Source organism: Rhinatrema bivittatum, chromosome 1 (genome assembly GCF_901001135.1).
Source record: "Rhinatrema bivittatum chromosome 1, aRhiBiv1.1, whole genome shotgun sequence".
Lineage (NCBI taxonomy): Eukaryota > Metazoa > Chordata > Amphibia > Gymnophiona > Rhinatrematidae > Rhinatrema > Rhinatrema bivittatum.
Window position 1 is genome coordinate 724530847 of NC_042615.1, and position 27671 is coordinate 724558517.

Sequence of the window (27671 nt, forward strand, 5' to 3'; positions counted from 1 at the left end):
ACCGTCACACGCTGTGTCTCTCACACACACACAGAGGCTCTCACATGCTGCCTCTGCAAACATTCAGATCCTCACTCCCACACACAATCTCTCAACTCATCTCATACACGCACGCACACACCCTCTACAGACCCTCAGCCTCTGGGCCTCCTCTTCGCGGGTCGCCGCAGGATGGGGCTCTGCAGCGGCCCTGAACTTCTCGGGCCGCGGCAGCCCTGCTACCGGGCATCTTCCTCTTCCTCTTCTTGGGCCGCTGCGACTTGGGATTCGCAGAAGCCCGCAGCGGCTCCTCTTCTGCACGTGCTGATGCTCTTTCTCCTTCCTGCCCATGCGGCTCTGGCAACGTTTACTTCCGGGGCCGCACAGGCAGGAAGGAGGAAGAGTATCAGCGCGTTTGAACGCGATCTTTTTCTTCGGGCAAGGAGGCTCAGCGGCGGCATGAGCCTCCTTGCGCCCGGGGGCATTGGCTCCCCTCGGGATACCACTGCTCGCGTCTGCCTCTAATACCTTGGAAACGTTATTAAAAAAAAAAAAATTGACGTCACAGGATTGACCGGCCCACCGGTGGAAGCCAGATCCCCCGATAGGTCAATCCGCCCCTGTTTACAAGGGATGCCTTACTTTCGGGGGAGGTCTTATATTTAGGAATTCGGCAAAATCTCTACTAGGTCTTATTTTTGGGGGATGTCTTATTTTCGGGGAAACACGGTATGTAGTAGTGTCTCTCCAGAAGGTCTTCTGCCCTGAGGAGTGATTTCTCATTCAGTTTGTAAATGTGTCCTGGAGCTCTGCTAACATTACTGATCATGAGGAAAAGAGGGGGAATATAAGAGATGTTCAAAGGCGTAATTGCACAAGAAGTAAACCTTTTTCAGCAGAGAGGTAGTTCTTAAACAAGACAACATGATTTGAGACTTCAAGAAAGTAGACTCTGGAGTAACATTAGAAAAATCATTCTTCACAGAAAGTGTTTTGGGTGCATGTAACAGCTTTCCTGAGGAGATGGAAGAAGCAAAAGCAGTAACAGAATTAAAATATGGAATAAGTATAAAGTCTCCTTAGTTATGAAGAAGTGAAGGGAAAGGGCCCAAGTCAATACAAGAGGAATTAAATTGGGCAGACTAGATGGGCCTTATGGTCCTCATCTGTTATATTCTGTGTTTTCTCACATATAGTAATAGAATATGGGTGAAAAAGCCCAAGATGTGACACAGGCAGGACACTCAAATTCAGGGCCTCTGTGCTTCAGTGGTCCATGCTCTTGGCAACTCCCCTCAACTGACTTGAGCTGTTCTAAACACTGAATAAGGTGATGATTAAAAGTAGGGCAACTGTTTTGAGGTTTTAACCATTAATCACTGATTTAAAACCACTCGAAAACAAAAATTAGGCTATAAACACCTCTTTCTCATCCCTGTCCTTTTCAGCCTTGAATCTTCCCCATTCTTTTTGTGCCTTTTCCATGCTGATGACTCAGCTGTACAAGTTTTGATGGGCCTCCATTCTTCTCCTCTCTAGCTTCACTGCACAAGTGTTCCCAGGGCAAGCATCAGAGATGGTAGAGCGGCTGGGGTTGTGTGGAGGAAGAGTCGGAACTGAGTTTGGGTCAGGGAAGAGAGCTGGGGTTGCTGAGGGAGAGTGGTAAGTTGAGGGACATTTGCTGGTGCAGGTTACTGAAGGAAATGTTTTGCTATGGCAGTACCTGTGCTTATAGAAAAGTATGTATTTGATTCAGTTGGAAAAAGTATCTAGCAATAGTATCCAAGTTAGGAAAATATAATAAACAGATTTTTAGTGCCCTCAGAGAACCCCTAATTAACTGCAAAATAAACATCTAAAACAAAAACCCTAATTATAATTAAAATGTTTTCCTCATTTACTGCCTAGAAAGCAGTAAGAGTAGCACTGTTACCAGATATATATATACTGTAATCTTAAAAATGACATTAATACAGACTGTGGACCTAGTGAAAAACTTTCACCTTTCAAACTTCCTGCCTCAGGAAATATGCCTGGAGGAATTCCTTGCAAAAAATTGTCTGCACACTTTTAAAATTCTATGGATGTTGTTTTTTTTTTTTAAATAATACAATATAATCATTGTCTTTGACTAAGTTAATTTCCTCTTCATCCAGGCAAGCCAGTCCACACTAGTGGGTTGAAAACACTCCAACCAGCAGGTGGAGACGGAGAAGAAAGTCTCGTTGACATCACCCTCATATAGCTCTGCTCAGGCACCAGCCAGCCAGTTTTTCTGGACATGCATCCGTGCTTGTGGATCTTGCCCTGTCTGGATTGAACAGGCTGGTTTGACCTCCTGTGGTGAAAGCAGTAGCTCCCTCCCTCAGTTGAGTGTCTGAGAACCAATCTCGGGAGACAAGCAAAAATAAAAAAGGACAAGAGTGAGGTGAGGGCTGTGGCCCTAACCCTCCTCCAGGCAGCAGACGAGATCTGGTAGTGTAAGGAGGCCTTAGGCTCAGCCCTGCTGCATAGTCCTCTTCTCTGATTGATCCTGCTTTCTTCCCTGTACTCTCTCCCTTCTTTTCTTTCTTATTTTTCTGGTTTTGTCAGTGGAAGGTTTATTGAAAAACAAAAACGCACATGTCGAGCATTGCTGGGAACAGGTGCTGATACAATCTTTTGCAGGCTGGGCAGCACAGCTGTGATTGCTTTTTTTCCTCTGCAGGAGGCTGTCCAGGAGCTGATAGATTTGGAATGGAGTGCACTTGAGGCTAATTTTAAAGGAGGTTGCATCTTAGCAGGATTGTATCCTATGGACCCTAAAGCGAGGGAGCAACCCTGGTTTCCTAAGGTGGACGCATTAGTTTGTGCTGTGATGAAGAGGTGAGGCTTTAAAAGATGCTCAAGATCTGAAGATTGAGCCTATTTTGAAGGAGGCCTTTGAAGCGATGGCCATGAATCTCCAAATCTCTGCTTGCTGTTGTATGGTGACCAGGGCCGGGTTACAGTTAGCCCTGGAAGCTCTGGGAGAGAATGGCTCTTGCCTAGATCCGGAAGCTGCCTTCCTGGCAGATGCTGGCTATGATTTGCCTCGCGGGGTGGCTCCTGTGGCTACAGAACTGGTCTGCTGATACTATTTCAAAATCGAACCTTATAAAGTTACCTTTTAAGGGCGTTTGTTTGGGGAGGAGTTAGAGAAGATTGCTTATTGATGGGGAGAGTCAAAATTTCCTCAGTTACTGGAGGATAAGTCAACTCCCCAGTTTTTTTCAAGCCAAGGGTGATTTCGGAGCTCTCAGCATTTCCACTCCTCCAGAGGTTCGAGTAGTCAGAGGTCCCGGACATTTGGGAGATCAGTCTTTCAGCCAAGGAAGCCAAGTAAAGATGGCCCCCTTTGGCTCTAGAACCTTATGTTCCTCCCAGTGAAGTTTTTGGGGTCCAACCTCTGGTGCCAGAGAGAGGCATTCGCCTGTCTCAATTTTATCAGAGGTGAACCCACATCACTTCCAACCAGTGAGTTTTGGAAGTGCTGCGCGATGGATATGCTTTGGAACTTATCTGCCATCTTTTATACAGTTTTATGGTTTCCCACTGCAACTGCATAGAAAAGAAGTCAGCAATCATTGCTTGCCCTAAAAGCAGTGGTTCCATTTCCAAAGGATCAGGAGGGCACAGAATGCTATTCCATTTACTTCATGGTTCCCAAGAAAGAGGATTTGTTTCAACCTATTCTGGATCTCAGGGGTATCAGTCGGGCACTCTGCATTACCCATTTTCAGATGGAAAAGTTAAGATCAGTGATCATGGCTGTGAAGAAGGGATAATTTCTCACTTCTCTGGACCTATTAGAAGCTTACCTTCATATTCCAATTTGCAAGCAGCATCGGCAATATCTGCACTTTGCAGTCTTAAATCAGGACTACCAGTTCCTAGTGTTGCCCATCAGTTTGCCTATGGCACCCAGGACTTTTTCCAAGATAATGATAGTCATGGCCTCAGCCCTCGGAAAGGAGGGGCATTATGGTTCATCCGTACTTGGACGATAGGCTGATCAGATCAGAGTCATTGGAAAAGAGCAGAGTGGTGACCACCAGGCTGGTTTAGTTATTGCAGCACCTGGGGTGGATAATGAATTTAACCAAGAGCAACCTGCAGCCTTCTCAGGTCCTGGAGCATCTGGTTGTCTGGTTCGACATGGCGCAGGGCAAGGTGTTTCTCCTGGAGTCTCGCATTCAGAAGATCTGGGGTCAGGTCCAGGCCTTGTGTGTGGCGATCTGCCAATCAGCCTGGACGTATTTACAGATGTTGGGATCTATGATGTGATAATAGATGTTCCTCGGGCACGTGCTCATATGAGTTCTCTGCGGCGGTCTCCTTTCTCGATGGAATTCCAGTCTCTTGAGCACAATGTGTCGCTGGCCTTGTTGCTTAAGGTGAGGTGGAAGCTTCTCTGGTGGTTGAGAAGGGGAGCATCTAGAAAAAGGTATGGATTCGGAGACTCCCGACTGGTTGGTGGTCACCACAGATGAAAGTCTCCAGGGCTGGGGAGCACACTGTCAGCAGTTGGTGACGTAAGGGCAGTGGACCCCCAAAGAGGTGACTTGGTCCATCAATTGACTGGAGGCATGGGCGAGTCAGTTAGCCTTCCTTCAGTTTGTGGACCGTTTAGAAAGAAAGACAGTGAAAGTTATGTCAGACAATGCGACTGCGCTGACGTACATAAATCACCAAGGAGGGACTTGAAGTCAACAAGTCTCTCCAGAAATGGACATAGTCCTGCCGTGGGTAGAACTTTATTTACAGGCACTGTCAGCCTCCCCCTATAGAAGGAGTAACAAACGTGCAGGCGGATATACTCAAGTCATCACAAGTTGGATCTAGGAGATTGGGAACTGGCTCCCGAAGTGTTTCGTTTTATTGTGGATCTCTGGGGTATCTCTTTCTGGATCTAATGGCAACTCGCAAGAATGTGAAAGTGGAGAGATTTAGCAGTCTGACAAGGGATAATCAAACTCTTGGAGTAGATGCTCTAGTCTAGATATGGCTGCAAGAAAAGTTACCCTATGCATTTCCGCCATGGCTCATGATCGGCCATTTGTTGCAGAAGATAGCACAACATCTAGGCATGGGCCCGGATTAGCCGCGCAGGCCGTCTTCTTCTGATGCGTCGTCTTCTGATGGGGGACTCTTGGCAACTCCCTCTTCTTGGGGAATTCTTTCGGCATGGACCAATTTTTCACGACAGTCCGAGTCAGTTTTGTCTTACGGTTTGGCCTTTGAGATGTCTAGCTTTTTAAAGCGAGGTTACTCAGGGGCAGTGGTGGAGATGCTTTTGAGAGCACACAAGTTTTCCACCTCCTTGACATATATTTGTGTTTGGCGGATGTATGAGCATTGGTGTCAGAATCATGCTTCTTCACCTGCTTCAGTGCCTGTTCCCTTAATCTTGGAATTTTTGCAAGAAGGTCTGAGTAAGGGATTAGCATTGAACACGCTGAAGGTGCAGGTGGCTGCTATAGCATGTTATCAAGGCCACGTGCAGTGGAGACCATTCTCTTCTCACCCACACGTATCTAGGTTCTTGAGGGGAATAAAACACCTTAGACCTCCCTTGCGTTTCCCGGGACCCTTGTGGGATTTGAACCTGCCTTTCTGGTGAGTCTGACCTTTTGTCCTCTTCGGGATATTTCCTTGCAGTTACTTTGAAGACTGTGTTTTTGGTTGCTATTTGTTCTGCGAGGCTGATTTTGGAATTGCAAGCCTAATCGTGCAGAGATCCTTTTTTGAATATTACTCCAGATAAGGTGCAGATTTGGACAGTACCTGCCTTTCTTCTGAAGATACCAGTCAGTTGTATTACCATCCTTGAATAAGGATATGGATGGTCAGGAATCTATGAAATTACGGCCGTTGGACGTGTGGCAGCACTTATCGCGTTATCTTAAGGTTATGAATGAGTTTTGAAAATCAGATAGGCTTTTTGTTCTTCACCGGGGTATGAAGAAGGGGAGGGGGGGGGCAGCTTCTCTGGGCATGGTGGCTCATTGGTTTAAGGAAGTAGTGTCAGCAGCCTCCGTGGATTCTGGGAAGTCTCTTCCGAGACAAGTCAGAGTGCATTCGACCCAGGCTCAGACGGTTTCCTGGGCAGAATTGCTTTTGCTTTCTCCAGCAGAGATTTTTAGAGCAATAACATGGTCTTCTTTGCATATGTTTACCGACTGGATGTGGCAGAACAGGAGGATTCTGCCTTTGCTAGGGCAGTGCTGCTTGGGCCTCAGGCAGACTCCTGCCATTTGGGGGAAGTAGCTTTGATACATCCCACTGGTGTAGACTGGCTTGCCTGGATGAAGAGGAAGGTAAAATTACTTCTTATCTGATAATTTCCTTTCCTCGAAGTAAAGCAAACCAGCCCACCTTCCCGCCCAGGGCTGCCTTAAGGTGGCTGACTTTCTTCTGTGTTGCTAGATCCTTGTCCCGAAAGAATGAGGTTCCAGGATCTTTCATGCAGCTGGACTTCTTCAAATTGGGTGAATTCCGTTCTTCTTCTAAGATACTCTGATTGTCCTAACGGACTATTGTTAGCAGAGCTGAGTCCAGTGTTTTCGTTGTTAAAAAGAAAAAAAAAAATTTAAAAGAAAAGAATCCATAAGGTTAAACCGAATGGTGTTTGTAGGATGCAATATTATTGTTAATGTTTAGTGACTAGTGTTCACAGTTTGCTTTTGGAGAAATTCTGGCTGGCTAGGGGCTGAGCAGAGCTTTTTGAGGGTGAGGTCTGAGAGTCTTTGTTCCTGTTCATATCCCGATCAGTCCAGACAAATAAATTTTGCATCCCTACCAGCAGATGGAATTGGAGAACAAAATGTTTTCTGAAACTGTTACATAATCTAGAGTGCCACCTGCAGTCCTTCAGTATCAACCCGTACCCAAGCCAAAATGTGGACAAATTCAAAAGCTAACTTAACTCCTTCCTTTACGTGAGCACGGGATTAAAGGTAGAGCCCTTCAATAAGAGCCTTTATGTCCATAGCAGGGATCGAAACCCCTGAATGTTAAACAATAATGACAAGACTGTAAAGTTCTCTGTATGATACACATAGCCGAGATATCGGTCTTTCAATAGGGTGGGGCTCTGGTCTGATCTGGAATGAAAATTAGCTGGTAAGAATCGATTTGTTTCCTTTCCTGTTCATACTCCAGATCAATGTAGACAAATGGGATGTACCCAAGCTCCTCTAAACTGGGCAGGAACCTGAAAGACCAATTTCCAGCACATACTCCCCAAACAGCACCTCATCAGGCACCCGAACATCTTTTCGGTAATGTCTGGTGAAAGTGTGAAGCAAAGACCAAGTCGCCACATGGCAGATCTCCTGCGGAGAAACCAACTGACACTCCACCCAGAAAGCTGCCTTCGCTCTGGCCCCTTCAGGAAGCTCCCTTCCCCTTCAAATATAATCTGAAATTAGGGCCTCTTTCAGCCACCACACAATCGTAACTTTCAAAACCTTGCACCCCTTCTTTACTCTACGCGTAGGTGTCTTGCAAGTCGAGGGAGCAAAGCCAGCTCCTTCATTGTAAGAGGGGAATCAAGGTGCCCAGGGATACCATCTTGAACTTTTCTCTTTCCAAGAAATCTGTTCAAGGCTCGCAGATCGAGGATGTGTCGGAGGCCTACTGTTCTCTTTGTTCTGTTCTATTATCTGAGAGAGTAAATAACCAAATACATTAACTTGTTCATGTTCTTTCATTATTTTGTAGACTTCTATCATATCCCCTCTTAGTCGTCTCCTCTCCAAACTGAACCGCCCTAACTTCTTTAGCCTTTCCTCATAGGGCAGCTGTTCCATGCCCTTTATCATTTTGGTCGCCCTTCTCCTCACTTTCTCTAGTGCAGCTATATCCTTTTTGAGATGCGGTGACCAGAATTGCACACTGTATTCAAGGTGCGATCTCACCTTGGAGCGATACATAAGCATGATGACATGCTCTGTTTTATTTGCCATTCCCTTCCTAATAGTTCCTAACATTCTGTTTGCTTTTTTGATCGCCAGAGCACACTGAGCTGATGATTTCAATGTATTATCTACTATGACGCCTAGAACTCTTTCCTGGATGGTAACTCCTAAGATAGAATCTAACATTATATAACTACAGCAAGGGTTATTTTTCCCTATATGCATCACTTTGCACTTGTCCACGTTAAATTTCATCTGCCATTTGGAAGCCCAGTCTTCCAGTCTCGCAAGGTCCTCCTGCAATTCATCACAATCTGCTCGAGATTTAACTACTCTACATAATTTTGTATCATCTGCAAATTTGATTACCTCACTTGTTGTACCCCTTTCCGGATCATTTATAAATATATTAAAAAACACCGGCCCAAGTACAGATCCCTGAGGCACTCCACTGTTTACCTTTTTCCACTGTGAAAACTGACCATTTAATCCTACTCTGTTTTCTGTCTTTTAATGAGCTTGCAATCCACAAAAGGATTTCGCCTCCTATCCCATGACTTTTTAGTTTTCATAGAAGCCTCTCATGCGGGATTTTGTTGAACGCCTTCTGAAAATCCAAATACATCATATCTACCTGTTCAGCTTTATCCAGATGTTTAGTCACCCCTTCAAAAAAATGTAGATTTGTGAGGCAAGATTTCTCTTTGGTAAATCCATGTTGGCTATGTCCCATCAAACCATATCTATCTAAATGTTTTGTGATTTTATTCTTTATAAAAGTTTCCTGGCACTGAAGTCTGGTTCACCGGTCTATTGTTTACTGGATCACCCCTGGATCCCTTTTTAAATATAGGGACCATTCGGGTTGTGGAGACCCTTGGTTTCCTGATCAATAACCCAAAGTCCCATCTCCATCCGTCGTCATGGCTGGATTTCATAAGAGCCATGTTGATGCGACGCAGGCAAGGGCTTTATTGCCCTGCGACATGGCAGGCACATTGAAGTCCCTGGTGGAGGAAGTCCACTGGCGTGACGTATGCTGCAGCTTCTGAGGCATATGGCTGCGACTGTCCATGTCACCCCTTTTGCCCGGCTACATTTGTGCCGGATTGGGATCTCAGTGGCACCAGGCCACCCAGAGCTTTCATGTTCACATCCAAGTCTCCCCCTCTCTCAGGGCTTCCCTGTCTTGGTGGAGGACTCCGTCCAATCTGGAGAAGGGTGTTCCCTTTCAGGTTCCTCCCACCCAGATTGTGTTTACCACAGATGCATCCCACCTTGGTTGGTGGGTCCATGTGGAATGCCTCCACACCCAGGGCCTCTGGACCACCCAAGAAACTGTGTGTCAGATAAACTTCTTGGAGCTGCAGGCAATACAGTACACTCCGTCAGCCTTCCAGAATCAGCTAGCCAACAGGGTCGTCCTCATCCGGCCGACAATCAAGTAGCAATGTGTTATATCAGCAAGCAGGGGGCACGAGATCCTTCCTCCTCTGTCAGGAGGTGATGCAGATCTGGGACTGGGCATTGGCTCAGGGAATGCTGCTCTGAGTCATGTACTTGGCCGCTATGGAGAGTGCCCTGGTGACAGACTGAGCCGAACTTTCAGACCCCATGAGTGGTCCCTGAAGCAGGAGGTGGCGGATCAGGTCTTCTGTCTCTGGGGGACCCCGGACATGGATCTATTTGCCTCCCCTTGCAACAGGAATGTTTCCTGGTACTGCTCCCTGACCAGGTCGGAAAGGGTCGGCCACCGAGATAGCAGATTCGGCCAGTCTGTCCTCAGGAACCTCTTTCAGCTGTGACCCCAACTTTTCCTGCCTAAGGCCCCTGGTTTGAGTTTAGACTGTCCCCGCTGTTACCAACAGCACCTCTGTTGTTGTGCCCGTTGGCATCTGTTTGGTGTCTGTTGGTCCCATTATTTTTTGGGGCCAGCCTATAGCTAGGGATTCACCCACATGTGAGGGCTACCATCCTGCTTGTCTTAGGAAAAAGCGAAGTTGGGTTCTTGTCTATTATTTTATTTTTTCGTATTCTACTTACAAGACTGAAGAGAGAACATAAGAAATTGCCATGCTGGGTCAGACCAAGGGTCCATCAAACCCAGCATCCTGTTTCCAACAGAGGCCAAACCAGGCCACAAGAACCTGGCAATTACCCAAACACCAAGAAGATCCCATGCTGCTGATGCAATTAATAGCAGTAGCTATTCCCTAAGTAAACTTGATTAATAGCAGTTAATTGACTTCTCCTCCAAGAACTTATCCAAACCTTTTTTGAACCCAGCTAAACTAATTGCACTAACCACATCCTCTGGCAACGAATTCCAGAGCTTAATTGAGCGTTGAGTGAAAGAATTTTCTCCAATTAGTCTTAAATGTGCTACTTGCTAACTTCGTGGAATGCCCCCTAGTCCTTCTATTATCCGAAAGTGTAAATAACTGATTCACATCTACTTGTTCAAGACCTCTCATGATCTTAAAGACCTCTATCATATCCCCCCTCAGCCGTCTCTTCTCCAAGCTGAACAGCCCTAACCTCTTCAGCCTTTCCTCATAAGGGAGCTGTTCCATCCCCTTTATCATTTTGGTTGCCTTTCTCTGTACCTTCACCATTGCAACTATATCTTTTTTGAGATGCGGCGACCAGAATTGTACACAGCATTCAAGGTGCAGACTCACCATGGAGCAATACAGAGGCATTATGACATTTTCCATTTTATTAGCCATTCCCTTTCTAATAATTCCCAACATTCTGTTTGCTTTTTTGACTGCTGCAGCACACTGAACCAACGATTTCAATGTGTTATCCACTATGATGCCTACATCTTTCTTGGGTGGTAGTTCCTAATATGGTACCTAACATCGGGTAACTACAGCAAGGGTTATTTTTTTCCCTATGTGCAACACCTTGCACTTGTTCACATTAAATTTCATCTGCCATTTGGATGCCCAATCTTCCAGTCTTGCAAGGTCCTCCTGTAATGTATCACAATCCGCTTGTGATTTAACTACTCTGAACTCAAGGATAAGTGACATGCTGGGCATGCTCATTGTGCCAGTCAAAGTTTCCCGTACAGGGCTCCATCCTCTGATGTCACCCATATGTGAGGACTAACATCCTGCTGTCCTAGGAGATCACCTGTTACAGGTAAGCAACTTCGCTTTCTGGCCCATCTTCTTTCTCTCTTCGTAGCAGGAGGCAGACAGCAGCCCTTCTGCCACTGCCTCCTCTTTTTTTTCCTGCTGCTGGCCCTTCCCAATTATGGGCCTGGCAATAATGAAGGAAAAACAAAAATGACAAGGAGGCTGTTTCCAGGATAAGGGTGGTCCTGGACCTGCAGTTTTGACCCTCTTCTCACTTGGGCCAGGACAGACCTCTTTTCAGCACCCATGTGTGAGCCATGTGCCTCACTCCAGCCCTCTGCATAGGCACACAGGCCATCCCAGGGGTAAAGGTGTTCCCACCACCAGGGTAATAAAGACTTTATTTTTTTTTTTCCCATCTTGGTCACTTTTCAACAGTTGTAGAAGTGAGAAGAGAGGGAATCTCTATGCAGTTAGGAGCCAAGACTGGAGATCCTTCCATGTCTGAGCTGTTCCTTCTGCCTACTTCCTGTCTCCCCACTCCTCCTCGATAGCAGACCTCCCTCAAATGCTCAAATGGTACATCCTTCCTTCCTCTTCCTCCCCTCCTTATACTCAGGTTCAGAGGGGCGCTCCCCCCCACCCACCCCAGCTAGATGTATGGAGGGGACATGGAGGTGAAGGGGAAAGTTTGTGGATGCGTGTAGAATAAAGGGATCAGAGGCAGTATGGATATGAGTGGGAGTTGAGGGGATGTGGGATATATGAGAGTGAGTGAGAAATCCTCTGGAGGAAGGGTTTTAGTCTATCCATCTTCCCTCTGTCTCCTAATCCAAGAAGCCCCTCTGTGAGCCCCCCCCCCATCCTTCTTCCCTCTGTTCCTGATTCTCTCTTCCATCATCCTCTCTGCCTGAGACCCCTTCACCAGCTTTCTTCGTGATCCCATTCTCAGAGTGAATGAGATGGGAGGGAATGACTGAATGAGGGGATTAGAGGGCATGGATTTAAGTGAGGAGGGGGGATTGAATGTGCTGTGGAGTGTGTGGAAATTTAGGAGGGGGCAAGAGAGTGAGGGGGTCAAGGAGTTGTAGGGTGTGAGTGAAATGATCAGAGGGCTGTGTGGTGTGAATGAGAAAATTGAGGGGGGTGTTGAGTGAGAGGATCAGAGGGGCACGGGTTGTAAGTGAGGGGATTGAAAGGAGTGTATGTGAGAGGGAGGGTTGATGTTGGGAGGCATGGTGTGAGTGGATCATACTTTATTCTCCTGATCCCACTCCCTTTATCCCCCCATCTCAGTTCCCATTTCCCTTCTCCTCCTGCACTTCTGTCCTCTCTAATTTATCTCACCACCTTCCTGCCTAAGATCCCTTCTTCATTTCCCTTCTCTGAGATCCCTTTCCCTCCTTCTTCCCCAGTTCCAATCACTAAAATCCCTTTCTTCTAATTAAGCACCAAATAAATGACACAGAAATGTCAGAAAATGACTTTATTTTTAGAAAGTAAGGGGAAAAGTACCTTAATATACAAATATATGCAAAACTATGCAAATATTTGCTGCAGAATTTTTAAAAATCTACTATAAAACTTAACTCTTGCCGCAGAATCTTGAAAAATCTGACGCAGGAAATCAAGGGCACTGATTATAATTCCTTTGCTTAGGGGGCCATATCAATACCAGCTTCAGACAGATTCCTTCCAGTCTTTAAGTGGCATCAGTACAAAGAAATAATGTAACTGGTGAAATTCTCTTCCTTGTTTCAAACCAGGAAATTGGGTGTTGAGTTAGATTATTATATTGAATTGTTTTAACTGATCTCTGTTACTTCTTTAGTTAGAAAGCGAGAACCTCTGGATGTGCGAAACTTTGACTACGCTTCCCGGAGCTGGACGGGGAAATCCCCCAAACAGTTTTTGATTGACTGGTGCAGGAAAAACTTTCCCAAGAGTCCAAATCCTTCGTTTGAAAAGGTGCCAGTGGGCAGATACTGGAAAAGTAGGTATGTGGTTCTGCGTAAGCTGCCGAGACCTCTCGTCACATGTAGGTCTATTTTAAAATGCCGCGCACGCAAATACCGGGGGTTACGCGCATGGCTGGGCCCTGCGCACACCGAGCGCATTTTAGAAAGGGCCCGGCCACGCGCATAACTCCAATACGTGCAGATGTGCCGGGTCTGAAGAAAGGAGCGGGGCAGGTGGCGGGCCGGGACAGTGCTATTAAACGCTGTCCTGGGGAAGCATGTGCCGGCAGCCAACCAGCGCGTAGAGTTTACTTCTGCTCCAGAGGAGTAGTAAGTATAAAAACAAAAAAATTGGGGATAGCTAGGGTACGTTTAGGGGTCGCGGAGGAGAAGGGGAGAGGAGGCCACCCACCCGCACATGTGCCTGCAGACATTAAAATCCATGGACGCACGCGGATGTTTTAAAATCAACCCCATAGAATACAAGAAGGTCATGCCTTTTTCTATTCCAAAAGATCTGCCACCCTTAACCATAAAACCCAAGGATGTATTAATTTTAGTCTGCTTGCACTGTTCAGGGCTTGTTCGGATCCCAAGAATCAGCTTCTCTTCTGCATTACTTGTGTAAAGCATTGGAGCACATTGTGTGAATGGACAGTGACAGCTGTGTTATGATGAATGTGCTGGATAGCAGATTCTGATGTTTTGTGAAAAACAGATGGTTGAACTCCTTGGTTAGGAAGTGTGATCTGTAAATTACAAAAACTGATGCCTTTTTTACTGTGAGCAACCTATGGAAACTATGGCAGATGCACACAACTGGGGGTCAGTCTATGAAAATGTTTGTCCTAGTCTTTCAGAAATCAAAAGATCCTTAACACCATTTTTTAACTTGAAAGACCATCTATAGCCTTTGGTCATGCAGAGTCTGTTGCATACTTTGGTGCTGCTGCTAATTCTTGTTGAACAGGACTTACTTTGAAGGCCAAGTTGCCATTGCAAGACTCTTGTACTGCATCATTCGTTAGAATAGAAGAGATATGGTTCTTTACAAACTGGTATCACAACTTGCATATAGCAATGTCAGTTTTGTGTTGCTGTAGATGAACTTGGCTCAGAAAATCAGATTTTCATGTTTCATCTCTGCTGGGTCATGTGAGTATACAGTCAATTATAGGTTTGGAGATGAGAATGGACCAGGGAGATCTATGCTGGATACAGGAAGGTGTATATTGAGAAGTCAGGGCTTAGATGTAGAGAAGGCCTGCAGGGTCTTGAAGTCAAGGAGTATATTGAATTTAATAGTGTAAGAATCAGATTGCCTGGTCCCATTGCTGGAATAGCGCGTAACATAAGATAAGTAAAGGTCACTTTTTCAGACCTTCTGGTTTTATAATATAAATCTGAACGTTTTTGTATTTACCTAAGTTGCTCTCTTTCTTAGGTTGTTTTTCTGGAACTTTTAAGAAAGACTGAAAAGGTAAAACATCAGTATTGCTTAAATATTAAAACATCTGCAGTAGATGAAGTCTCTTCTGCTCACAGTAAATAGAAACCCTTAAGAGCATAACGGCTTCGCAGTAAGACACAAATGATTTGAATTCTTTTTTCCTGAGATGAGGATCTATGACTATTTGGTCTTGAGAATGTTGTATAAGTTTTATTTCACTTTTGACACACTCGCATGCTTTTCCACTTTTGGTTTTGTGCATTTTCATGCTATTGGAGTGAATATATTTGCTGCATGTTCCACCTGATTACTAATTTCTTGCTCTGGTGCCTTTATCCATTGATGATTGGATTTAAATCCTAGACCAGCAGTGACTGATTTCTGTTCTTTGTATGAGAGATGTGGATCTGATGCAGATGTTTGGTTGTTCGGCAAAAACCCTTTCATGGATATTTTCTCCAGAACCAATGATCTCTCTAGTTTCCAGTCAAAATTCTTTATGGCATCTTAACACTGAAAAGCAAGAAAAAAAAATAATGAAAAAAATAGCAAGAAGGGCTATGCAGCTGTGATTTCTGCTTTTTCTGATTTGGCCATGAGTGTGGCAAATGCAAAATGTTCCTGTTTTAGCTCTCGTACATGGAGAATTTAAAAAACGCACTTGCCTGGTTCCCTGGGGCAAGTTCATTTTCTCAGCTGGTGGGCCCAGGAAAAGGCAGAAGTCTTCTGCGCTGATGGGGTCCTGAGTACAGGGACGGTAATGCAGAAGTGTCTTTCAGGGGAGGGGTGTGGAAGGCAGAAGAAAAGGAGCAAGAGGTGTACAGGAGTAGAGGGGGAGGGAGAAGACGAGAGAGAATGGCATGGAATGAGGAGAGGAGATGAACAGGAGGAAGCGAGAAGGGGATGCTCCTAGATGGTGTGTGGGATCGAGGGGATGCGGAGCATAGGAGGAGTGTGAGGGGGTTGCACCATGGTTTGGAGGGGGAGGTTATGTACTCCCTAGTGGAAGCACTTACTATGTGCTTCCACTATCCATCCCACCCAAAACAAATTATTGGAGGAGGGAATGGAAAACGCATGTGATTAATTTTCACAAGTGTTTGAAATTTGTTGTACATGAGATGGTAGCAACTGTGTGCCTGTAAATGCCCATTGAAGAATCTGTACAAATGGTCACTAAATGTACAAGATTGTAAACTCCAAATCTACTACTTTTGTCTTTGAAGAGTGAGGATTGCGAAGTCAAAAGATGATGTCCTGGTAGCATGCCCTACCATAGTGACTGAAGATAGCATGCAGGCTCAGCACCTAGCATCAACCCTGGCACTTTACCAGCTAACCAAAGGACAGGTGAGCCTTGCCTGGCACTGCACTTGGAGAAATATCTTCAGAGGTTCTGAATGGTTTTCTTACTCTTCAGTTCATTTGAGGGAAATGATCACATACTTAACTTGCTGTGTTTAAATTTCCAAGTTCTATAGTTTGTAGTTTTTGTATGTTAATAAGCTGAGACCTTTCTGTTACCCATGCATGTGCTTTATACTTGCTATGATATAGAAGAGAGCCATATGATCTATATACTCTGCAATATTTGTAGAATATATACAGCAAGTTGGATTATTCTCCAGTATTTGTGCAGCAATTTGATAAATCTTTTGTCAATTAACAATTCGCTGTTTACAGTTCAGGTTGGTGTAACCAGACTCCATTACTGTTTGCAAGCTTTTTGACAAATTGTACAGAACGATTTGGTTGCCTCAGTCCAGTTTTCAGTGACCTGATGTCCTCAACACAGGAAAATCCCAACACAAAGTAGTACAAATTGGCACCATTGCTATTTGTCTCAGTACAGAGGCCCAAGGCTGTACAGGCATAGTAGCTTAGTAGTGATAACAGAAAAGGACCAAATGGTCGGTTCAATCTGCCCAGCAAGCTTTTGAATTACACTCTCACCTTTCCAGACCAATCTTACCTTCAGAGCAATGGTGAGGCACACTGGCAGGGCAGTGTGGAGAAACTTGCATTGCTGCTGCTTGTTCTCGATCTGAGGCTAGATGAGGATTTTGAATTCCTGGGCTGTTAATCCAGCATCTTTCACAAACACTAACTGTCAGAGATTAAAAAAAAAAACAAAAACAAAAAGAGAATTTTATTGATAAAACATTAGCCAAATGCTTTTGAATATTCCTTCTCCTAGGATCATTCATTTTGATGAATCTCTGGAAAGACATTTTTATGTCCAGGGCTCTGTTTTTTGTGGAACTCTCCCTCAAAGCCTTAAGGAAGATTTTTCTTTGCTAAAATTTAAGAAACTCTTAAAAACCTATTTTCTCAGGCTTATGCTTAATGTGAATGCAGCAGGGAGCAGATTTTATGATGTGCAAGAACAGAGGGCCAGTACAGATTATAGACTAAATATGACTATGATTGTAGTTAGAGATAAGGTATTTTATTTTTTTAAATGTCTTGTCTATGTTTTATTATTTATGTTTTTATAAATGTTTCTTGTAAACCGCTTAGCAATTTTGATTCCATGTACGTACCCAGATCAGTCCAGACTCCTGGATTTTGCCTCCCCTTCAGCAGATGGAGTCAGAGAAAGTTTTATTGACACTGCCACTTAAGACGAGGTGTTACCTGCAGTCCCTCAGTATTTCTCTGACTCCAACAGATGGTGAAGGTGCAAAGCCTGCATTCTGTCCAGAAAAAAAAAAAATCAGAAAGGGCACATAGGCTTTTGTCTGTGCCTCCCAGAAGATTGTTAGACCCTGGTGGGGTCATCCCTTCTGGTGTGTGAGGCTTGAGAGCAGGGGGTCAGGGACCCTGTGTTGCTAGGATCCCTGGCTGGAAAGGGCTGTGATACTCAGAGGTCCCAGATCACTCGCCCTGTGGGATCTTCACAGCCTGTCGCCTCTTCAGGAGCCTGCTGCTGCTGCACTTTTAAGGAAAGTGCCCCTTTCTCCTTTGTTAACATTTGTTAAAGTTCCCCCCACCAAAAAAAAAAAAAAAGCAACTACCGTGAGAGATTTGTTTCTTTCCTTCGGGGGCTGTGTGTTTTCGCCTTTCTTCAGCCCCTTCTTCTCAGCCAACGTTGGAGCTTTTATTTTCTTCTCTCCCCTGCCTCCTTCGGTCTCTCTCCCGTACGCCGCTCAACCAGGGGAATCCTGGTTTCACTTGTGGATGCCATGTGGGACGGCCTGTTCTTCCTGCAGGGACTCACGGTCGCGTCTTTCCCACACCAGCCTTTGCTCCCAATGTCTCCCTGGGGGGGGAGGGACCATCGGGGAGCATCGCAAGTGACACGGGCAGTGTCTCCCATGTCTTGGGGAAGCATCCTTTAGCACTGCCTGCCTCGGAGGACCTGTTCCCGCTAAGTGCCGGAACAGCAGCCATATTGTCTTTATTTCGATTGGCAGCACAGGCCGCAGAGGGTAGTTCGGATTTCCCTCCCCCATTCTCTCTGGAGCCCCAGGCCTCCGGGGGAGGTCATCAGCAGGCTGGGGGCCCTACTGGCAGCGATCCGGGGATCATTCAGATTCATCTTCTTCTGAATTTGTGCTCCTTCACCATAAGGCCTTTAGGGCCAGGAAGGCTGCGCGTTGAGGTGTGTCCAAGGAGCCAGGAACGGCCCGCCAAAACATCCAGGACCTCTGTGGCCGTGGGAGCCCCTAGGGTCCAGCAGCTCCTAAAGACTATGGCACCTGCAGTGGCCACAGATTCTTCCTCGACCGCCTCTGAGACCAAAGGGGCCCAGGGAGCAGATTCCCAGGAGTCTGAGCCTGGGGTCGGTCCACTGGATCCGGATCTGACCCTCTTGCAGAGTACATCCCTCGAGCATGATGACCCTCAGGTGGTCCATTTATTCCATAAGAAGGCGCTAAGCCCATTTACTCCAGTGGTGTTGGAGGAGTTGGGCATTGAGGTCCCACTGCAGGATTCCAATCTGGGAGTGGTGGAACCAGTCATGGCTGGCCTCCAGGGTCCCACAAAGTCTTTTCCATTCCATAGTTTGGTCAGTGCTCTTCTATTCTGGGAGTGGGATACTCTGGAGATTGGTTTGAAGGTCAGCAGGGCGATGGACAGATTGTATCTGTTGCCCGAGGAGGCGCTCGACCTACTCAAGGTTCCCAAGGTAGATGCCGCAGTTTCTGTGGTCACCAAGAAGACCACCATTCCGGTCACCGGAGCAGTGGCTTTTAAAGGCTCTTCAGGATAGAAAACTGGAGGTACACCTCAAGAAGATCTTTGAGGTTTCCGCGCTTGGTGCTCGGGCCACCATGTGTGCCAGTTTCATGCTGCAAGCTGGTCTTCACTGGGTTCAGCTGCTGCAAGGCGACAAGTCTTTATCGGAGGCTGGAGGCCATCATGGCGTACAGTGCTGATGCCTTATATGACCTCCTCAGGACCTCTTCTCGGACTGTGCGGTGTCGGCCAGGTGCTGATGTTTCCTCCAAGGTACGGTTAGGATCTTTGCCTTTTAAGGGAAAGTTACTATTCGGCAAGGATCTTGAGGAAATGATCGAGTCTCTGGGGGAGGATAAGGTCCATAAGTTGCTTCAAGGAGAATCAAAGATTCCGGGGTTCCAGACCCATGGGCCCAGCTCAGACACAAGTTTCCACTCGACAGCCGTCTTGGTCTCAGACCTTTTGAGAGCATAGACTTGGCAGGGATGGACCTTCCCAGGGAGGCAGTGGCGCAAGTCCTCTCAATGAGGCAAGGTTGGTCCACTCTTTGGTTCCACAGATAGAACGCCTATCTCTCTTTTACAAGGAGTGGACCAAGATCACGTTGGACCAGTGGGTCTTAAGTGTGAAAAGGCATTTACGCTTTAGAATTTGCTCAGCCACTTAGAGACAGATTTCTCATGTCCCCCTGCTCATATTGGCGCAAGGAACTCGCGGTGAGGACCACCATCAGACGTCTGCATCAGTTGGGAGCTATAGTCCCCATCCCTCCAGATGAATGAAGATCCAGACACTACTCCATTTACTTCATTGTTCCAAAGAAGGAAGGCACGTTCTACCCAATCCTGGACTTAAAGAAGGTGAACATGGTGCTTATGGTTTAGCGGTTCCGGATGGAGACGCTGCGTTCTGTAATTGCGGCAGTCCATGAAGGGGAGTTTCTGGCCTCTCTGGATTTGACCAAGGCTTACCCTCATATCTGAATCCTATTGGATCACCAATAATATCTGAGGTTCATGATTCTGGGTGATTTGGTCCTCTGTTGTCTACGATCACTAGGGTGGATCGTCAGTTTAGCCAAGAGTCATCTGGTTCCTTCCCAGAGTCTGGAATTCCTGGGGGTGCTTTTTGACATGAAGACATGGAGAGTATTCCTTACCAAGCAGCGCATTGCCAAGCTTCAGGCTCAGGTTCGGGAGTTGTTAGCCAAACAGGTTCACAGAGTCTGGGATTATTTACAAGTGCTTGGATCTATGACTTCTACCTTGGAGTTTGTACCCTGGGCTTTTGCTCACATGAGGCCTCTGCAGTCAGCCTTACTGTCTTGCTGGGACCCAATGTCTGAGTGATATCAACTACCTCTCCCTCTATTGAAGCCTGTACAGTTCAGTCTCTCATGGTGGCTCCTCGATGATCCAATCTGGATGGTTGTTACTACTGATGCTAGTCTATTCGGCTGGGGAACGGTATGTCAGCATCAGTTGGTACAAGATCGTTTGTTCCAGGAGGAGGCTTCCTGGTCCATTAATCGGCTAGAGACCAGTGCAGTATGTCTGGCCCTGCTAGCATTTCTCCCCTTGGTGAGGGGCCAGTCGGTGAGGATCTTGTCAGACAATGAGACAGCGGCGGCCTATATCAACCACCAGGGAGGCTCCAAGAGTCATTCCGTGGCTCAGGAGGCTCGGCATTTGGTGGAGTGGGCAGAGCAGCATCTGGAGCATCTGGCAGCCTCGTACATAGCGGGCTCGGACAATGTGCAGGCGGGTTTTCTAAGTCGCCAGCAGCTGGACCCCGGAGAGTGGGAGCTGTCTGAGGAGGCAATGTTCCTCATTTGTCTGTGCGGGACCCCATGCGTGGACAAGAGCGACCTTCTGAAATGCCAAGTCTCCATGCTTCTTCAGTCGGCAGAGAGAGAGGAGCAGAGGGAGTAGACGCCTTAGTCCTGCCTTGGCCGACGGACGTCCTGCTGTATGTGTTACCTCCCTGTCCTCTGGTAGGCAAAATTCTCTGGAGGATAGAGGTTCATCCAGGCCCAGTGATTCTGGTGGCACCAAAGTGGCCACGGCATCTATGGTTTGCAGACTGATCAACCTAGCGGTGGCCGGTCCTCTTCGGCTTGCCCATCTTCTGAACCTACTGCGTCGGGTACCAGTTTGTTTCGATCATGCAGATCTATTCTGTCTAGCTGCTTGGCTTTTGAGAGGCGGTGTCTGAAGGAAAAAGGTTATTCAGACACGGTCATTGCTAAGCTTTTGCAATCTAGAAAGCCTTCCACCTATCTATCCTATGTGAGGGTGTGGAGCGTTTTTTATTCCAGGTGTTCCGACTGGATGGTGGATCCTAGAAGAGCATCTATGCACCATATTCTGGCCTTCCTTCAAGATGGTTTGGCAAAAGGCCTGACCTTTTAATTCGCTTAAGGTTCAGGTGATGGCGCTTGATTGCTTCCAAGGCAAGGTTCATGGCGCATCGCTTTCGGCACATCCGGACGTTGTCCGTTTCTTTCTTCAAGGCATGAAACACCTGCACCCTCCCATTCGACAGCCGTGTCCATCTTTGGAACCTTAATGTGGTCCTGAGGAGGTTCTGCGGCGGGCGACTATAAAGGATCTCACTTTGAAAGTAGTCTTTTTAGTGGCTATCTGTTCGGTGTGCAGAATTTGCAAACTTCAAGCTCTTTCTTGCAGGGAGCCTTTTTTGAGAATCTCGGACGAGGGGATTTCCTTGCGGACTGTACCTTTTTTTTCTTACCCAAGGTGGTGTCCTTTCATGTTAATCAGTCGGTGGAGCTCCTGTCCTTCTCAAACTTAGATCCAGCAGTGGCGCACACTAGAGATTTGCAACACCTGGACATCAAAGAAGCCTTGCTGAGATTCTTGAAGGTCACAAATAATTTCCACATGTCAGATCACCTTCTTGTTAGACGGGAGGTTGGTATACCTTTCGGAGGCTCCATAGGTTCTCTCGTCGGGTGGCGAGGCAGGACCAGCTGACCCTTGGCTCTGGAGACTGAGACGAGCGCGGAGGCGATGAAAAGACGAGAAGAGGCGCTGTGTCTTCACAACTGGAAGTCTGTGGTCCCCCCCCCCCCAGGAGGAGCCCATAGGGACCCAGACCGCTGGGGCTTAGGTGGACCTTTGAGAGGTCAGAGAGACAGTGCAAGGGCGGACTGGAGCTTCACCCTGGAAGCCCGTGGTCCCCCCGGGAGGAGCCATTAGGGACCCGGACCACTGGGACTTAGGCGGATCCTTGGAGACGGTGGTCAGGAAGGAGTCCTAGGTCGGGTGCCAGAGGGTCGTCGCCCACCAGTCCGAGGTCGTACACCGAAGGATCACCACTTGCCAGTCTGAAGTCACACGCCAGAGAATCACCGCTTGCCAATCCGAAGTCAGGAACCGGGAACGTCAAGACTGAACAGGAACAAGGTCCAAAGCTAGAAGACTCACAGAAGCAAGCAGACTTAGACAGCGCTAGGGGACGTTGCCAAGTCGCTGGATGAGCAGAGGAAGCTGCCTTATATACTTCCTCTGCTCTGCCTGATAGAAGACAGGTGAAGCCATTTAAAGGAATTAGGTCCCTTTAAATCAGTGCAGGAGGCGCGGCCTTGCGCCTAAGGATGGCAGTGGCCATCTTGAATCTCCCCCGCGGAGGGGAGACGCCGCTAGACGCTGCGAAGGGGGAAGCAGGACGGCTTCCCCTGCAGCGAGCAGGTCCGGAGGCCACGTGGGCGCGGCGGCCTGAATCGGAGCCCTCCCCTGGGGCTCCCGCGGCGAGAGAGCGCCACGAACCAGGTAGGGGGGCCACGGTCGTGGGGCGCCACGGCCGCGGGACACAACACTTGTATTGTGGAGCGGTGCCAAGAAAGGGCATAAAGCGTCCAAAGCGACTATTGCAAGGGGTTGAAAGAGTCAATTAATTCCACATATATTTGTCAGGATCACCCGATTCCGGAAGGTCTCCGGGTGCATTCTACTCTCTCTCAGGCAGCTTCTTGGGCAGAGTGTCAGTTTCTCCTCCAGAGATCTGTAGGGTGGCTACGTGGAAGTCATCGCATACCTTTGCCAGACATTATTGCTTAGATGTCCAGGCCCTGGGGGCTGGAAATTTTGGTGCGAATGTGCTGCAAGCTGGAGTCTCCCAGTCCCACCCCACTTAGGGAAGCTTTGGTACATCCCAGGAGTCTGGACTGATCTGGGTGCATATAGGGAAAGGAAAATTGGTTTTTACCTGCTAATTTTCGTTCCTGTAGTAACACTGATCAGTCCAGAGTCCCGCCCTTGATTAGCAAAGGGTATTGGGAGAATCCGCTCGAACTGTCTGTCCATTTGTTTTGCTGTATGGTCTATGAAGAAGCACAGGTTTTGTTGATTCCACACAGGTTTTTGGTGTGAGGGCGTTTTGTTGTTGCCTGTTTTATGGTTATCCTCTTTCCCCCTGCTCATTTGGGCAGTAGGCATTGTTACTTAAGTTGTCTTTATATTTCTTGGCTTGGGTACAGATTAATACTGAGGGACTGCATGTAACACCTCATCTTAAGTGGCAGAGTCAGTAAAACTTTCTGTGACTCCATCTGCTGGAGGGGAGGCAAAACCCAGGAGTCTGGACTGATCTGTGGTACTACAGGAATGAAAATTAGCAGGTAAAAACCAATTCTCTTTTTGTGGTATATACATTTTTTAATAAATAAATTTGTTTTGAAATTCTTTACACTGCTTTCTTGTAGTTTTCCAGGATTCCTGAAAGCACCATGATCCAGATTGGCACAAATTATCTCCCTTGGAATGTGATATGATTGGTTCATATAGTGTGTATGATGTCATTTATAACATCAAGGCCAATATAGTCCATTAACTGCTATTAATTAAGTTTACTTAGGGAATAGCCACTGCTATTAATTGCATCAGTAGCATGGGATCTTCTTGGTGTTTGGGTAATTGCCAGGTTCTTGTGGCCTGGTTTGGCCTCTGTTGGAAACAGGATGCTGGGCTTGATGGACCCTTGGTCTGACCCAGCATGGCAATTTCTTATTTATTTATTTATTTATTTTTATATACCGGCAACCGTTTGCACATCGTGCCGGTTTACAGATAACTTACAAACAATGATATATAGGCAAAGCCTTTACAAGGAACAGTGTATAACATAAGCTCAAAAACAGAGCAGTTCTTATGTTTGCTTTGACGGCAGCTCAATGGCCTGCTATAAACCAAATGCTGAAGGTCCACATGCCAGGGCCTCCTTGGCCAATCTGGGGCCACCAGGGGAGCTAGTCCCAGGCTATCTTCTGCAGCAACTGTAATGTGTTGCCATAAATTGATTTTTGTGGACTAAATGGTTATGGTTTCCTACTAGTATAATATTGCTGCATTAAAGATGAGCAAAGCTGTAGTGAATTAAGTTTTTCATGAGCATGGTTTCAGCTTTGCCCTACATTGGTGGTTTTTATACTTTTTTTCTTTTCTCTCGAACTAGTATATGAAAAATTCTTATCCTCGTGATTCCCCCAGCCCAGCTCTTTCTCTGCCCTCCTCTTGCTCACATTGTCCTTCGGATCGCTTCCTTACATCTGCCTTGATGCTGTCGCTCCTGCCCATGGCATCATGGCCGTTTCTCTGATCTGGCTCCGCATGACATTTTGAGTAGGGCTGAGCTGTAAGGACTCATACTCCTGTGCTTTTCTCACTCTGCTTAGCTAAGGTCCCTGAGAACATCACAGGAGTATGGGCCCCATGTGGAGCCATATTAGAGAAGTGACCATAACCACAAACCAGACTTAGTTTGAAAGCCACTGGCCTACACAATGTACCCTACATTTTAATTTGTATAAAAGTGGAGGGACACGATAATAACACTTTATTTTTTTGTTTCCCACCAACAGTCTGTCCATCAGTTGTTGCCTCCAACTTACCGAGATGTTTGGTTGGAATGGAGTGATGCCGAAAAGAAAAAGCAAGAGGAAAATAGAATGGAGACCAACAAGCCACGGGACCAGTTCATTGCTAAACTGTTAAACAAGCTCAAGCAGCAGCAGCAGCAGCAACAACAGAGTGCCCAGGTGGGAACAGAAGGCAATGAAGATCCAGAAGATTCTTGGGAAAACCTTGCTCCAGAAGAGGACTTCAGTAAAATTACTATAGAACAGGTGGAGACAAACAATTTGGAACCTGTGAGGAACTTGTTTATAAAATTACAGAAGTCACCCAGATATCAGAGACTTCTTAGCGAGCGAGAGCAGTTGCCTGTGTTCAACCACAGGAACATGATCATAGAAGTTCTGAAGAAGCACCGTGTGATAGTCGTGGCTGGGGAGACGGGCAGTGGCAAAAGCACCCAAGTCCCCCACTTTCTCTTGGAGGATTTGCTTCTGAATGAGTGGAGGACAGGCAAATGTAACATTGTTTGTACCCAGCCTCGGAGGATTTCTGCTGTGAGTCTAGCGACCAGAGTGTGTGAGGAGCTGGGCTGTGAAACTGGACCCGGAGGAAGAGTAAGAGGACCAGATCTATCCAAGTCCTTGTTTGTTTCTCTATATGTACACTTATACGTACAGTCCATGCTCTCTCAAGAATGGGAAGGTGTAATCCATGGAGTACACAATTTCCAAAGGCATTCTTTACATTGTGTGTGTCTGTCTGTCTTATTTGTGTCTGCTCAATTCTCAGGCTTTTCTCTCCATCCCTGCTTGATTCACCATGCCCCAGCAAACCCCTCTGCCTTAATTTTGGCTCTCACCCCAATCTCAGTCATCCCTCTTAGCAAATGGATCGACAGCTGCCCACTGTTCCGGGTTCAGGCAGAGAGACTTGGTCTTTAGTGACCTTCATTTTCGGTTTTTATTGTCTTTATTTTTCCTGGGAATTTATCAGTTGAAAAAAATGGCTTATTTTTTCTGGGTAAATATCTTAGTTTATTTTGGTGAACAGAAGCCAGTACGATAAAACAATATTAAGCCGATTCTTGCATCCACCCACTTAGTAGCACCCTCATTTCTACTCAAATCCCCTGCCTAGCGTGTCCCTCTCTTCTTCCCTCCACCCCCTCACATTGCAACAGCATGCGCCCTTACCTGTGGTGGCTCCAGGCATCTCCTCTCTCCTTCAGCAGCCTGTTTACTGAGGCTCCCATGCTCTGCAGCACTTCACCTCTGCTTTTCCATAAGGCCAGGAAGTCTGCCGGAAAGTGCTTCTGGTGGACAGGGGCCTGCTTCAAATGCATTTGCGGCTTCAGACAGCAGGCACTTTGGTTGCTTAGGGGGGTGAAGAGTGAGACTTGAAACACAGGGTGGATGGCACTGGAGGGTCCGTGCTTTCAATGGTGGGACTTGAAACACAGCAGGCACTTTGGCCCACCCTGACCTCCAGCAGTGCCTGGAGGCCTTGAAATGCAGCAACTGCAGCTGTGGAGCAGCTTTTTAATCAGCCTAAAATTAGGTTTAAACCAGTTGTCACCTCTAGAAAAATCTGTGAATTTATGCACAAAACGGTTTTGCCTGAAAACAAAGGACCCTACTCTTCTTGTACTTGTGACTGACAGGGCTTGCATCTGTAACTGACAAGGCTTTTCTTAATATCTCTCTCTCTCAACACCCACCCCCTCAGTACCAGGTAAACATAATGACAGGAATAATGAGACAAAGGGAATTGGTACAAATAACACTAAATGGTTGATTTCAATAATCAGAAAAGAACTATCACAATAATTAATACAGTAGTATATGAAGTAAAGCATACATTCCTTATAATGTTCTTTAGAACCTAAGATTGTCATGCAGCTCCTGAAGTGTATAATGTTCCGTCCGTCTACAGCTTTGCTTACTTTTATACTATTTGTGAGAGATCTAACATTGGCAGCTGTGAGCAAGCTGCCTGCGGCAGGAGGGGGTCCCCCTCCTTCTCTATGTAATCAGTTCTGGTTTCACAGTTCAGCATCTGCTTTCTTGGACCCTGGTTTTTCTTTGATGTCCTGCTTTCCTGCTTCCAGCTCCAAGACACTCTTAGATTCTTATCTGATCATTCTCCTGGTTTCAGCACTTAAACATTTACTTCTGTGAATCCTCAAAAGCAATAATCAACATATGTAAGTACATTGTCCTTCTCTGCAGCCTTCTTGTCTGACAGGTTTTTTTATTCATCTGAGTTTAGTTAAGTGAGCCCTCAATTATTCCTGCAAACAATAATAAAGAGATCTTGTGATTTTAAGGTCCATGTTCAGTCCTGCTGAGGCCCACAGATATCACTAAACTCTTTCTGATCTGAGTTGATCAGGCTCAGATCAATTCCATAACAACCACCTATCAGCCTCCAGTCCTATTAGTTTGAGGACCTTTTATAAACATAAACGTACTCCACCTCAGAGTAGCACAGAGGTTTTATTCCTTAAAGAACTTTCAGGCCGATACAGAACGATGCGCTCGGCTGAGCGCACCGTTTAGTCCCCGTTTGACCGCGTGTTTTACACGCGCTATTATTATCCCTTATACTGTAAGGGGTAAGAGTGCGTGGAAAACGCATGGTCAACCCCCCTTGAAACTAATAGCGCTCATCACATGCAAATGCATGTTGATGAGCCTATTAGTTATCCCTACGGGATACTGAAAGTAAAATGTGCGGCCAAGCCGCACATTTTACTCTCAGAAATTTACAAAGGCAGGCATTAATCAATTATCCCTACTCAATTATCCCTGTTTTTCGCCCAAGTTATACAGACCCAATTCTCTATACTTGCTTCACCCACTCTATGTTTATCCAGAATATGTTGTTCCAAATTATTTCTACCCTGTTCATTGTTTATTCCAGGTTATTTCTACCCTGTTCTTTGTAAAACAAGACATTGTCTCTGTTAACTTTGCTGGTTGTAATGTAAACCGAAGTGATAATTAATCTTGTTAATTGAACCTCGGTATATAAAAGTTATAAATAAATAAATAAATAAATAATCACGGACAACACCAGGAAAGCGTACAGAAAAACAGAAAAAACTGCTGTTCTGTACCCCCTCCGACTTAATATCATAGCGATATTAAGTCGGAGGTCCCAAAAATTAAAAAAACAAAAACAAAAAAACAAGCTGCCCG

The 27671-nt window shown here is 46.3% G+C and overlaps 1 protein-coding gene across 1 annotated transcript in view; it reads left to right on the forward strand.

Moving 5' to 3' along the window:
* DHX29 (DExH-box helicase 29) overlaps positions 1-27671 on the forward strand; it is a 226813-nt gene that overhangs the window by 61758 nt on the left and 137384 nt on the right. Inside the window, exons 9-11 of the mRNA XM_029577204.1 lie at positions 12837-13002; positions 15640-15763; positions 24477-25085. Coding sequence (XP_029433064.1) covers positions 12837-13002; positions 15640-15763; positions 24477-25085 — 899 coding nt within the window. The remainder of the gene's footprint in view (positions 1-12836; positions 13003-15639; positions 15764-24476; positions 25086-27671) is intronic.